General features: G+C 49.9%; 1 protein-coding gene across 2 annotated transcripts in view; it reads left to right on the top strand.

The window, feature by feature from the left end:
* The window catches only part of TEX2 (testis expressed 2), a 108,221-nt gene that overhangs the window by 76,623 nt on the left and 17,582 nt on the right, over nucleotides 1–14,016 (top strand). For both annotated transcript variants that reach the window (XM_043905045.1, XM_043905044.1), the window contains exons 6-7: nucleotides 2,593–2,739; nucleotides 7,373–7,472. In XM_043905045.1, the coding sequence (XP_043760980.1) occupies nucleotides 2,593–2,739; nucleotides 7,373–7,472 (247 nt within the window). The remainder of the gene's footprint in view (nucleotides 1–2,592; nucleotides 2,740–7,372; nucleotides 7,473–14,016) is intronic.

Raw genomic sequence — 14,016 nt, 5'->3', positions numbered from 1 at the left:
ATGCCTTTGGCTTGGACAAAAGTTGTGAAATAGGCTTTGTTTCTTGCTATTTTGTGTTAAACCCTGTTTCCTGTGAATAACTCGGGTGTAAGGAGAGGTTAGTAAAGGGCCAGCCCTCCCACAGGAGAAGGGAAAGAGTGACCTCTTCTCTGTACAGCCTACAGATCTGAGTATGACATGCGCTGTCCTGTGTGGGCAGCGTCTTGGCTCTGCCCGGCCTCCCAGGGGAGGAGGGCATTGTCCTTGGATGAGTGCTCACTCAGAAGTCTGCGTGGATAATCTCATGTGACTCAGAGACAGTGAGTAACCTCGGAAAAGTTAGACCAGATTCCCCTCGGGCGGGGCGCAGACGTTCTGGCAGAGAAAAAAAGCGATTCCAAAAGCCACATACAACTTGAAGCATGACAGTGCTTGCTGGACACAGACTCCCGCTCATCCATCCGGGACCTGGTGGCCGAGGTGCCCTGGTTGCTAGTGGAAGCCTGTACAGCCCAAGGGCACAGCGAGGGTACCCCGCAGCTGTTCACACAAGGCAGCTAGAGCCGTGTCTTCTGAAATGTATTTATTGTTTAAACCAGAGTTTAATTTTTTTTTTAATGAAACTCATCAACATTCATAAGGGAGAACTTTGAAAACATCCCAATTTGAAGGACTCCTCAAACATAGACTATCGCTGCTTATATGCAGTAACATTACATTGAGAAATGCAAGTGAACACCACGTCCCCAAAGCGAGAGACGGCACATGCTCTGATAGGAGTAGAGGACAGGTGGGCGCTGGGTGATCTGCCAAGCTCCACACACGCTCAGTGACTGGTTCAACTGGGTCAGACCCTAAGGGCTCCAGACTTCAGAAGAGTCACACATAGATACCTGCCATAGACCTTTAGGACACTCGCACGTCACCAGATCTCTTAAGTGAAAAGTCCATGAGCAGCAGGCCACACACGCGTGTACTCTGCCACCAGCCTAGGACACAGCTGTGTGGGGCTGCCCAGGACAGACGTGACTGGCGTGAGCCTGCACGCGTGGAGCACAGAGGCGTCCGCTGTGTGTAATGGCTGCAGGCAGCCGTGAGGACAATCCAAATGTATTTGTATCAACCGCAGAGGGAAGAGAAAGGGTGAATAGCCCACAGATCCTGCATTTCTCGTTCTTTTGGCCTTTGCCTTCCAAGGCTAATTGACTCTGTGAAGCTGTCATCTCATTAGAGCCCTCGGCACAGGACACGGCTGTCACACCGGGGCCAGTCACTCCTGCTTCCTCCCACAGGACGGAGCACTGGGGGACAGGGAGGGGCTGTGAGTCAGGCTGCGCTGATGAATTAGGGGCCTCAGGCAGGGCACTGATCAGGGCTGAGTCTGTTTTCTCCTCCCTAAAATAGAAGTAAAAGTCCTGTCTTTCTGGGGTACTGTGAGATGTAGATGAGGGAGCCTGAGAAGGAGTCTTATCCTAGGGCCGGGTGTGGGGTCAGTGGATGCCCCAGGCATCACCCGTGCTCTCAGAGGGGCCGTGGGTGTCGTGGCCACTTCTCCCTCTGCTTGTCCCCCACCCCGGCCCTCTCCCACCAAGAGTCTGGGGCTCAGTACTCAGCCTTGGAAATTAGAGGCTAACAGGGTTTGCTCTTTTCCCACCTCCCACGTTAGGCTTCCCTGGTGGTTCAGTCAGTAAAGAATGCACCTGCCATGCAGGAGACCTGGGTTCAATCCCTGGGTTGGGAAGATCCCCTGGAGAAGGGAATGGCAATGCACTCCAATTATTCTTGCCTGAAAAATTCCATGGACAGAGGAGCCTGGAGGGTTACGACCCATGGGGTCGCAAGAGTTGGACACAACTTAGCGACTACACCACCAGCACCACCTCGCATGTTGGCCATGATAGGCGTTTGGGATGGATTGTATCCAGTGGAGGGTAGACCTGGGCAGAGATGGGTGAGGACAGCTGTGGAGTTGCTCAGAGTTCCCCTCTCTAATCCAGGGCTGTGGGTCTCAACCTCACCTGCTCATTGCATCCATGAGAGAGCTTCCAGAAAGTCCTCTTACCCACTCATATTAGCATCTCCAGATGTAGGACCCAGACACCAGTATTTCTAAGCAACTCTTGCCCCTTGCCCAAGAGAATCGTGACCTCATAGGAGTCAGGCTAAATGTGAGAGTTCTGGGGCTGTCTGGGGAGACCAGCTTGACAGTTAGATGTCCTGGGAGTCTTAACTGGAAGAAAGATAGGCAATCATTTGATGAGATGTGTCATTGAGTCAGAACGTTGGTACCAAGCTGATTTGGGGGGTGGGGGGGGGGGGGTGCGGTAGGGTAATATGGCTGAGCTAATTGTATGAAATATTAGCTGGTTCACGAGAAGACTGGTAGCAAATGAAAATAGATGAAGAGGGGTTTTCATCGGTGATGGTGGCTTTTGTTTCTCTTTTTCTTGTTCACTGACATAATGTGGGACTTGTAATTTATAGGGAAGAAATACGACTCACGTGGTTCCCCCATCTTGAGAGGGAGGAACCTTCAGTGACTTTATAAAAATAAGCACCTGTCTTGTTCTCCAGTTGCTTTCTAGCTAATTTTGGGCCCTTTCCTTTTGCCAGTTGCCAGAGGCGCCACCCTCTGAGGAGGAGGAACAGGAAGCCTGGGTGAATGCCTTGCTTGGAAGAATGTTTTGGGACTTCTTAGGAGAGAAGTACTGGTCTGATCTGGTGTCTAAGAAAATCCAAATGAAACTCAGCAAAATAAAGGTATTGTTTTCCACACAAGAGTGTTCCAATTCATCACGTCTTAATTTCTGGAAATTTTATACGTTATGTCCTAAGTGAAAAATAATGGGGTTGAAAACATAGAACAAGTGGAGAGTAGTGAGTTCTTACCAAATAACACATCTGGGCTGTGACCTTGACCATCTGACTAACTGCATCTGGGGATTTAGTGACTGCTCCTGTTTACTTTTTTTCTTCCGTGGCCCTCATTATTATCCAGTCTAGGATTATCAAATCCAAGATTCGATCTGGGACCATGTGAGCTTTTGTAGCTATTTGCTATGTAGAATTCTGTTACCTTTAAGTTAGTAATGAACTTGAATCATATGGCGGGAGTGCTCACCCAGCCACACAGCATGTGCTGTGAGGAAAATGCCAGACTACATAAGGCCTCTTTCCCAACTCCTCTCAAAGCTGGGAAGGCCTCTGTTGCGCTCTCAGTGTGTCTGCATTTGACCTTTACTTCTGGCCAGATGGTGTTTTTATTTTGGGCTCTCTCTCTGCTGAAGGAACAGTCCCGGTGCTGCTGTAGGCCCGCTTGGAAGTGAGTCTAAACTTGCATAAGTGTTCTTCATGGTTGCCACTTAGTGACTCATTTAGTACCACCTTTGCCAACCAGCAGACCTGAGTTAGGTGACTGAGACTTAAGCTTTTGATCCAGTGAACACCCTGCCAAGGAAGAGTCGCCGTGGTCCGCAGATCCTCACAGAGAGCTTGCCCAGTCAGCAGCTGAATCAGTGTCTTTTGGGTCATAGCCACTTTGGAGAAGCAGAAACATATGGATCTTTTCCCTAGAAGAAAGCACCGTGACACAGAATCCTGCCCATGATCTCAGAGAGTTCAGGGACTCCATGTTAGGAGACAGTGAATGAAGGTAAAATGGTGTTCGAAGAAACTGTGGACATGGAGGAGCTTTGGTTTGGTTCCTTTAGATCATGAACAGAGCCCTTCCGGACTCAGGCAGGCTCTCCCTGCCACGCAGCTCACTGTCGTCCCTTCCCCAGGCCCTGAGGAGGAGGAAGGGGCACCACCTCAGCCAGGGGAGCGGGTTTCGAGGCAGAGTTCAGGGCAGGCTCTGTGGACAAGGGTCAGCCTGTTTGTGTTCTCCGGGCGAGTTGAGGGTTGCCTGCTCTGCTGGCCAGGTCCCTGGGGAAGCAGGAGGCAGTGTTTGGAGTGGACAGGCCAGCAGCCACCCTGGAGCTCGCTCAGCCTCCTCCCCTTTCTGGAAAACCATGGAGGGCTTGAGGTCTGGGTGGAAGTGCGGGGCGGGGCTGGTACTGCTCTTCTCCCAGAGACTGTCGTGGGCGCTTCCCTGAGCAGGAGGGCTACAGGTCATGGTGACGAGGGACCCCACTCTCCCGTTACAGACGTTCCAGAACAGACTGGGACAGGGTATCAGAGTGCTGGTGCTGGGAGTCCACCCCAGGTGGAGAACCGTGGGGTCCCTTAACCCAGAAGAGGTTGAGAAAAGTCTCTCATTTTCTCCTTCTCCCTTTGCTGGCTGGTCATGTGGGCTATTTTGCAGGACACAGACTTAAACCTCCTCCCATTTTTTGAGGTCAAAGTACTGGGAGGTCAGGGAGGAGAAAGGGGCCCCGATCCAGCAGCACCAGCAGTTCAGAGGCGGGGGCTGTCCCCACACTGCCAGCCCCAGCACCTCCTACCCCCCACCCCCACCTGAGCTGTTGCCCCCAGAAGTGCCCTGCAGACTAGAGGGGGGGAGGGCTGGCAATGGGATAAGCCGGAAAGCAGCAGGGTATCACCCCACTTCTGAACCTGCCACCACCCCTGCCAAGAGAACTACAATCAGCAAATAGCCAAGTCTCCCTAGGCAGGGCCGTTCCGTAAACCCAGTGGTGAGTGTTAGTGAATGACCAGTCAGGAGCCAGAATGTCTGGAGGAGCCCCAGCTGCCCCCGGGACAGAGCTCTGCCCTGTCTCCTGGTCTCCTCGAGGGCCTGACACACGGGCAGCTCTTGGCTGGCTGCAGGCTCGGGTTGTTACCTTCACCCGCGATTATGGCTCACGTCATGAAAGAGCAGCCCTGTGTGTGTAGCTGGTGCCCGGTGATGGGTTTAAAACAAGCTGAGTCTCTGTCCCGACAGCAGGTACGCCCTGCTTGGCCGGCTGCTCCGGCACTATCTTGGAGTCCCCGGTAGTTACGGCCTCTGTGCCCAGGTCAGCAGATGCTGCTCAGTTATTGCAGTGGTTTCCGACTCACCCCCCAGCAACCTGGAGAGTGCCCGGTCCCCAGCTGGGTTTACGTGAAGGGTAAAGAGCACACCCTGGGTTCCCTTGGGTGGGAAGAGGAGAGTCTCTGTTGGGGGAGTGACCTTTCCTTGGCCCTCCCCCGCCCCCACAGGGCAGAAAGGAAGCTGCTCTTGGGCCTGGTCCAGAGAGTTTGGATTCAGATCATAGATCTGAGCAAGGGAGAGGTAGGGGGTTGGTTAAAAATGTTGCAGAAGCTTGGAGTTGGGCACTCAGGTGAGTGGGTAGGAGAGACGCCTGGCTGCTCTCCATCCCCACTCCTGCTTACTGGTAATTGGTGCCCACCACCACACCAAGCCTTTCTCCGTCTCCTTCAGTTCCCACTTTCATCTCAGGCCCTACCTCTGCCCTCTGGGGACTCCAGGGAGCCAGGATGGGGGTGGGTGGGAGGCTGGACGGGGCACAGGGAGGGACTCCACGTTCTCTGTCTGCAGTCTACTCCCTGTCTCGGTGTCGGCTCCTGTTCCCATAGAAACCTGACCTGCTCCAGAAACACTGGGTGTTAGGATGACAATAATAGACACACAGGACTGGGGCAGGGGTGCCAGATTTTGGCTACATTCTTGGCCAAGTAGCATTTCTGTAGGCTGCTTGGAAGGCCAAGTACCATATAACATTGATGCTTTGGAAAAATGGTTTTCCAAATAAAGCAACCACCAATTCAGAACACACATTTGAATACTGTAGTCACGTTTTGTCCGTCTCAGACATCATAACCTATTTAACACCTCCATCCCCACAAAAAATCAAAGATGACATTCTCTGACTGGCGAATCCTGAAAATGTCTTGAGTTTCTCTGCAGAGAGACAGCTAAAGAGGTCCAGCTCAATAGGCACGAAATTCATGCTTGGCTCGATGCTTCTCATTTTATGGGAGATGTTCAGCATATGTTCAATTTTTTTTTAACTCGTAATTATATTCTAAATTTTACAAAATTATTCTAATGTTTAACTGGAGCAGTACTTAAGGAGACTAAGAAAATTCTGGGGAAAAGAAAAGACATGGACTTGCCAGACATAAAAATGTATTTTAAAGCTACAGTAATGAAAGCACTTTGATACTGTTAGGAAACAGTGCTCAATACAGACTCCAGTGAGGTGGGAATCTCATTGAAAGGTGGCTTTGCAGGTCAGTAGGGAAAGATTTAGAAATAGGTTAAGACGCCTGAGTAGTCATTGGGGAAAAAACTAAGGTAAATTCCTAATTTATGTCTTACACTAAAATTAGGAATGGACTAACTAAACTATATTGTTTAAAATATACATAACATACATTAATCCAGGTGGAGGAAGCATAGAATTAATTTTTGTGCTCTGGAGATGAAGTAGGAATTTCTAAGCATGATACCAGCACTCTTATTTTAGTTCATTTAGAGTAAATTCTTACTGACAGCCGTGTTAGTCAGGGTCCCAGTGGGAAACACATGACACATTCAGATGGAACAAGCCACAGGGGAGAGTTTAATAAAGGGAGGGTTTAGGAAGGTGTGGACCGATGCAGAGAAACCGAAAGGCCTAGTGCAGTACCCCAGGGCTGGTGGGGAGCGGTTACCCAAACTCAGGCAGGCTGGCTGTGCGAAGGTGCTGCCTGTCTGGCAGGAGCTGTGGCCTTGAGCAAAGGGAGGGGATGAGTGCCCGACAGTACTTCCCTCCTGGTACCTCCCAGCCCCCTGCACACTCGTGTGTCCCACTGGCCAAGCTCAGGCAGAAGTCAGAGGGCAAGAGAGGTCATTTGTGCGGTTCCCGCAGACTGGCCTCCTGGGCTGTCGAGAGGAACTCAAATCCGCGGGGGCAAGGGAAAAAGTCTAGCACAGGGGTCAAAGGACGTGATTTTTTTTGTGTGAAGGATTTTAATACATGTTGTAAGTTGGCCTACAGTCAATGTTCTAGTGACTTCCTGTCTTCCCCACACTAGTCCTCTCAGAGAGGTCCATTTTCCCAGACTTCAGCCAACCCTGGGCATTATTAACCTGACCAGCATGACTGATTCCTTCTCCACAGTCAACACCCTCAGAGATGGCTTCGCTGACCTCATCCAAAACTCCCCAGCCTCCCCCCTCCCCATCACCCATCTTGTTTTCTCTGTAGCCCAGTCAGTCTCTGAAGTTAGGTTGTCTACTTTTCTGTTTCTGCCCCTTCAGCCTAAACCACATGAGAGCAAGGACCTTGCCTGACTCGTCCACGGCTCTGTCTGTAACATGATGCATCATGTGTGGCGTGTGCTTAATCAATTTTGGCTAAGTAAATGTGTTCCCCACGCCTGGACCATCGTTCCCTCTGAGACTGTGGACTTCTAACATTAACCAGGCTACTGACGTGTCTCCTTCGTTTTCCCTTCTCTCTTCCAGCTCCCGTACTTCATGAATGAGCTAACTCTGACGGAACTTGACATGGGGGTAGCTGTGCCAAAAATCCTGCAGGCCTTCAAGCCTTACGTTGACCACCAAGGTAACTCTTAACTGGCTCCAGAGGGGAACTGAGTGATTATATGAATGTTAAAATGTTGCCACCACTGCAGATTGAAAACCAAGGCTTTGTGTTTGGTGAGAGTTGGAGGCTTCCCTGTTTTGGGGCCTCCCTGGTGCAGAATCTGCCTGCAATGGGTTTGATCCCTGGGTCAAGAAGATCCCCTGAAGAAGGGAATGGCAGCTGACTCCAGTATTCTTGCCTGGAGGGTTCCATGGACAGAGGAACCTGGCGGGTATAGTCCACAGGGTCACAAAGAGTCAGACACAACTGAGCAACTTTCCCTTTAGGGGAGGTGTTTTTAACCATAGTTCATGTTGTGTGTCTTCTGTTCTTAATGGTCACAGCCTTAAAATGCTGGGGAGTGTATCTGGACTTTCCCTCCTAGTCCTTCGAGTCTTCTGGATCCTTAAAGATCCTCCTCCAGCCCAAAGATGCCGCTATGCCAGTTACTGGGAGCTGAGCTTTTGTGTGACCAGGCTCTGCATGGCCTTTGCCCTTGCCAGGGTGAGAGGCGCCGGCTATGCTTCAAGCCCGCTCACCTCCCACATTGTTGCGGCTTCTCTTATTGCAGAATGCAGGCTCTAGGGCTCGCAGGCTTCTCTGGTTGCGGTCCATGGGCTCAGTAGTTGTGGCGCACCAGCTGAGTTGCCCCGAGGCACATGGGATCTTCCTGGACCAGGGACGGAACCTGTGTCCCCTGCATTGACAGGTGGATTCTTAACCACTAGACCACCAGGGAAGCCCCGAGCCTCTTTCCACTTAAACTAGATTTACATTATTCCGCAAAAAGCTCGGGAACAAAGTAAGAGAGAAAATAATCACAACTTCTCAAGAGAGTGATGTTTGTTTTGAAGTAAATGTTTTGTAAAATTTATAGACTCCTAGCATCTACTTTTATCCTGTAAGCCTCCATCAGATGACTCCTGAACATATTTAGTGAAATCAGGTTCTGTGTTGTATACATTTGATGTAAATACAAAGAGTTTTTTTTTTTCCAGCTCTACAGTTAGCAGCTCTAACAAGTATTTCATCTGACAGTGAAGCCCATATTTCCTAGTTCTTAGCATCTCATCGATTTCAGAGAAAAATCAGAGAAATATTTGCAAATCCAGAGGTCCATCTAATAGCATGTTGAGATCACCTGTGACCACTTAATCATGTCTACACTTTGATAAAGCTGAGTGTTCCTAGGTTTCGTTAATTTCTGGTTCACCAAGAGTAAAGCTGGAAAGGATTGTTTCTTTACAAATGGCCTTACTAGAGTTTTGTCAACTGCGAGTGAAATTTTAAAAGCTGCATTATCTACATGTCAGGTGCGGAGCCCGGATCTTGGCCCCGTCTGCATTCCAGGACGGCCTGCCTTCCTCTGGCTCTAGCAGGCTCTGCGTTGCCCTTTGCCTCTTTAGGAATTGGCTGGTAACAAGCTGGTAAATGATCAGCTAACATAAACCTCCTGAGAGTTGGGCTTAAAGTAAATAAAATAATATGTGTGCATGCTCTGTTTTCTAATGCATTTGCAGTCTCTTATCTCAGGACTGTCCTTTGTTGAATTAGTAGAAATTTCCAAAGAGAGGGGGGCAGGGCCAGAGCTAGGCTTTGAAGCTGGGCTTTGAAGCATTTAAGAAGCGTCCCGGTGGCTGTGAACTCTGCAGCCTCTCAGGGCAGCTTTGTGAGGCTTTGAGTGAAATACACTAAATGCCTCAGTCTCAAGTCTCTTTCCTGTTCCTCTGGAGCCAGAGCTGCAGCCAGACGTTTTATTATACAGATCAAAGCTTTGCCAGTTTTTAATCCATCTGAGGCTTACTTAACTCCTTTCGGGGCAAATTGTAGAGATCTGCCTGCTTACGTAACAAGGGAGGAAATGTTACTAAAGAAAGGAAAGATAAAGACGTAAAGCCTGTGGGTTTTGAAACTTTGATCAAATTAGATTTTTCCAAGCCTGCAAAGGATGCATGTGATGGTAAAACAGAAATGAACATGAAGGGACGGTTTGGCTTGGGTTCCATTGCTCTTAAGAGAAACCTTTGCTTTGGAGGAAATTAAAATCAGGAGTGACTTGTTAAAACTGACTCTAGGGACTTCCCTAGTCACCACTGACCTGTTCTGGCTCCAGGACACATAGCCGGGTTCTCGTGCAGCAAATAAGGGGAAAGGACCCTTATCTCCTGGGCACCTTGACTTCCTACCAGTGGCGGGTGGCCAGAAGGTGGAGAGAGGCCGTCCCTTAGAAATTGGCTGTGCACCTTCTTTCTCTGACCCCTGCCTACCCCACACACCCCTCGTGTAGGGCAGGGACTGGTCTCCTTCCTTCCCCACAGGCCACGCAGCCTTCCCCTCCCACCCCTCGTCCCCACCGGCTGCTCTTCCCCAGGGCCTGACCTTGGAGGGCCACCAGGCCAGACTCTTTCTGGTTGTTTTATTAACTCTGTTAGGGTAATGGTTATACCTTCATTCATCCAACGAGTACCCAAAGTGGGGAAAGCTGGAATATTTAGAAAAGGAAAAAGGAAAACATAACCCTTCTCCCACCATTCAGAGATAACCGGGTGACTGTTTCTGCTACATTTGGTACATTCTCGGTCCATTCTCTCCTGAGCTTTTTTTCTCATGGATAAAAACTAATTTAAAATGATGGATAACCAACAAGGACCTACTGTATAGCACAGGGAACTCTGCTCGATGTTATGTGGCAGCCTGGTTGGGAGTGGAGTTTGGAGGAAAATGGATACATGTACATGTATGACTGAGTCCCTTCACAGCTGTTGACCTGAAACTATCACAACATTGTTAATTGGCTGTGCCCCAATAGAAAGTAAAAAGTTTAAACTAAAAAATTCATTGAAAATATATAGCTCCTTTTTCCAACTCTTAAAGAATTGGTTAGATTGACGGTTTAGACTTGAGAAGGCAATCAGAGGTTCCCTAGCAGGACCCTGCCCTGTTTAGATGCACACGCCAAAGCCCAGAGAGAGGGGGTGACATGCCAGAGGCCACTCAGCAGCCTCGCCTTCATCCTGCTCCACAGATTCCAGGCCAGAGGTTCATGTGCACACCGGCTCTGGGCCAGGCCACCTGCCTTCGGGCCCTGCTCCTTTGTGATCCCACAGCAAGGCCTCAGGAGGTTACTGAGCACCCAGCACCTCGGTTTCCTCATCCACAGAGTGCTGAGGGCAGGAGCTTCTCCTTTGTTGGTCATGGTGGAGACAAAACGCTTTGCATTACCCTCAGAGAGCACACGTGACGCACAGGAAGCTGTCGGTGTTCGCTGCTGCAAAGCTTGATCAGGAAAATCTTCCTGAAGGGGTGCAGTGGGGACCCTCGGCCGTCGGCCAGGCTTTTATCTTCCACACCTGGGACCAGAGGTCTCAGAGCAGTGCCTGCGGGGGCGTCAGCAGTGTCAGGATGAACCAGGGACATGGACTATGATTCCCTCAGGTTCAGATTAGTTCATTTAGTCTTCAGGACGTTTGCGACGTGGAGTTAAGTCTGCAGATAGATGGTCACTGAGTGGATGGAAAGAGTGTCGTGTGATACCGGTTTTCCCTGTTTCAAGATACCCAACCAGCAACCCAGGTTTGCATGAAAGAGCTCCGATTCTTTGGAAAGATGACTGTGTGTCCCACAGGAATGGGAAGCTGGTCTGTCTCCAGAGATGCCCATCGTCGTGACTGGCAGGTCCACCATCTACACTGTCTTGTGGACCTTGATTTATGGTGCCTGGTGCCTTTATTCAGTGCTGTGAGCTGAGTGCAGCCAGAGTCAGCTGTGAGCTGCCTGTTCTGTCGGCTACACCCTCATCAAGAGAGCAGCTGCCCGGGGCTGACCACCGTGACAAAGCCAGACTGTGGGGCTCAGCACGAGAATGGCACATACACTGTCCGGCCAGATGGTGTTGCAGGAAGAAAAAGTATATTTTCTGCAGAAAGAATAAAAATGTACCCATTTGCAGGTCTTGGGTGAGGTGGAGAGGAGAGACTCTGATTTGGGACTGTGTCAACCTTGAAAGGCAGAGCTGTTCCGAGAACAGTTACAGGTTGAAAGAACCAAAGATGACATCTGTCCTAAAGGACACACCCAAGTACGAGGAACAATGCTAGTTCCCTGTGGTATCCGAGGGAGCAACGTGGCACCGGTCTGTTTGCCAGGAACAGAACAGTCACTGATGTGCTCGTCTAAGAGCTGAATAGCTCAAACGTCTGTTCTTGATAACATATGACTACATCTTCCATTTTGAGAGCTTTTGTTCTTTGGATGCCAGATGTTGGCTTTCAGAGAGAAAAATCAGCCATCAATTACGGGTAGAGTGAAGTGGAGGAGCAGGTAACATGAGCTGGGCTCAGTGAGCAAGGCTTGTAGGGCCTCTTACCTCCTGCACTGCCCCTGCCCCTTAAACCTGTTCCAGTGAGACTGAGGTCACTTAGTTATTTTATTTTTATTTTTTTATTTATTTATTTTTTACTTAGTTATTTTAATAGTAAACACAACAGTGAATTGCTGAGTGAAAGTACTAGATTTTTACCAACATGGTAAGACTGTTTCTTAGTCTTAATGCCTTTGTGTTCAGTCACTTTAGTGTGTCCGACTCTTTGCAACTCTGTGGACTGTAGCATGCCAGGTTCCTCTGTCCATGGGATTCTCTAGGCAAGAATATTGCAGTGGGTTGTCATGCGCTCCTCCAGGGGATCTTCTGACCCAGGGATTAAACCCATCTCCTGCCTAACAGACAGATTCTTTACCACTGAGCCACCAAGGAAGCCCTAGTAGAATCTATTAAATCAACTACCAGGGAGAAGGTGGAAGAAGCTCTGTTCTACTTGTCTTGGGTGACACGCACCAGGGTACGTTTTACCTGTGGTGGCATCTCAGTCTGCTCTGCTCCCCACGGCCCAGGCCGTTGTTGTTATTCTTCAGGCATCAGCTTCCTGAGGATATGGGTTTAGCTTAGCATCTTGAGCTCTGATAGCCTGTGTCAAGAACTCAATAAACAGGACTTTGCTGGTGGTCCAGTGGTTTGATCCCTGATCAGGGAACTAAGATCCTACATGCCTTGGAACTACTAAGCCTGCGCCCCGCAGCTGCTGAGCCCTGGAGTCACAACTAGAGAGTCCGTGCACTGCAACGAGAAAGATCCCGCATGACATGATAAAGGTTCCAAGTGCCGCAGATAAGACCCAGTGCAGCCAGGAGGAAAAAAAAGACAGAAGCTATGTTAAAAGATAAAAAAAGAGAAACAGAAAAACACCCTTCTGAGCTCTTCAGGTCCTTGTGTGAAGCCTGACTGAAGTTTGTCACGTTCATTGTAAGTTGTGTTTCCCCTGTTGCCAGTGAAAGGCCAACAGGGACTTGTTGGCAATCAGGTGCCACCCTTCACCACGGGATAGCCTCGCAACATGAAGACCCCTTGTGTGGTAGAGACCTCATGGACTGAGTGTTTGTGTCCCTCCCAGATCCATCTGTTTCGGCCCTACCTGCAATGAGATGGTAGAGACAAGGCCTTTGGGGTGATTGGGTTTAGATGACGTCACGATGGGATTAGTGCCCCCATGAAAAGAGACCAGAGAGCTAACCCACTGTCTGCCACAGGAGGACACAGGTGAAGGTGGCTGTCTGCAAGCCAGGAGGAGAGCCCTCACCAGGAATGGATCGGCTGGCTCCTTCATCTTGGGCTTCCAGCCTCCAAAACTGTGCCAAATAAGTATCCGTTGTTTCAGCCACACAGTTTGTGGTATTTTGTTACACAGCCTGAGCAGACTGAGACAAGACCCTTTGCGTTCACGCCCTTTCCAGAGAGCCTCTCAGGGTGCTCAGTCGTGTCTGATTCTATGCAACCTCACAGACTGTAACCCGCCAGGCTCCTCTGTCCATGGGATTCTTCAGGCAAGAATACTGGAGTGGGTTGCCATTCCCTTCTCCAGGGGATCTTCCCCACCCAGGGATTGAACCCACCTCTCCTGTGTCTCCTACACTGCAGGTGGATTCTCTCTCATTCTCTACTGCTGAGCCACGGGGAAGCCACCTTACTCCTGTCTTAAAAAATTGTCCTGCTCCTTAACTTCTAGTTTTTGCCCTTGAGCGCTACCAAGACCAGGTGATTATAGGAAGCAGAGTTTTTTAAATTATTTATTGTTATTAATTTCCTTTTTTTGGCTGCGCTGGGTCTTGGTTGCTACACATGGGTTTTCTCTCTAGTTGCGGCAAACGGGGGCTCCTCTAGTCTCGGTGCACAGGCTTCTCACAGTGGTGGCTTCTCTTGCTCGGGAGCACCGGCTCTGGGGAGTGTGGGCTCAGCACGTGCAGTCCCCGGGCTCTGAGGCACAGGCTGAGTTGCTCTGCGGCAGATGGTCATCTCCGAGATCAGGGATCAAACCTGTGCCCCCTGCATTGGCAGGGGGATTCTTATCCACGGTACCACCAGGGGAGTCTGGAAGCCGCATTTTAAATGAAATGCCTCCCAAGGAAGTCTTAACCTTTGTCAAGAGCCCAGAAGAAACAGTTCCTGTGCTCACCCAGGTGAGGAGTGTGC

Source organism: Cervus elaphus, chromosome 5 (genome assembly GCF_910594005.1).
Source record: "Cervus elaphus chromosome 5, mCerEla1.1, whole genome shotgun sequence".
In the NCBI taxonomy this organism is placed as follows: Eukaryota; Metazoa; Chordata; class Mammalia; order Artiodactyla; family Cervidae; genus Cervus; species Cervus elaphus.
This window is presented reverse-complemented; position numbering and strand designations above follow the sequence as displayed.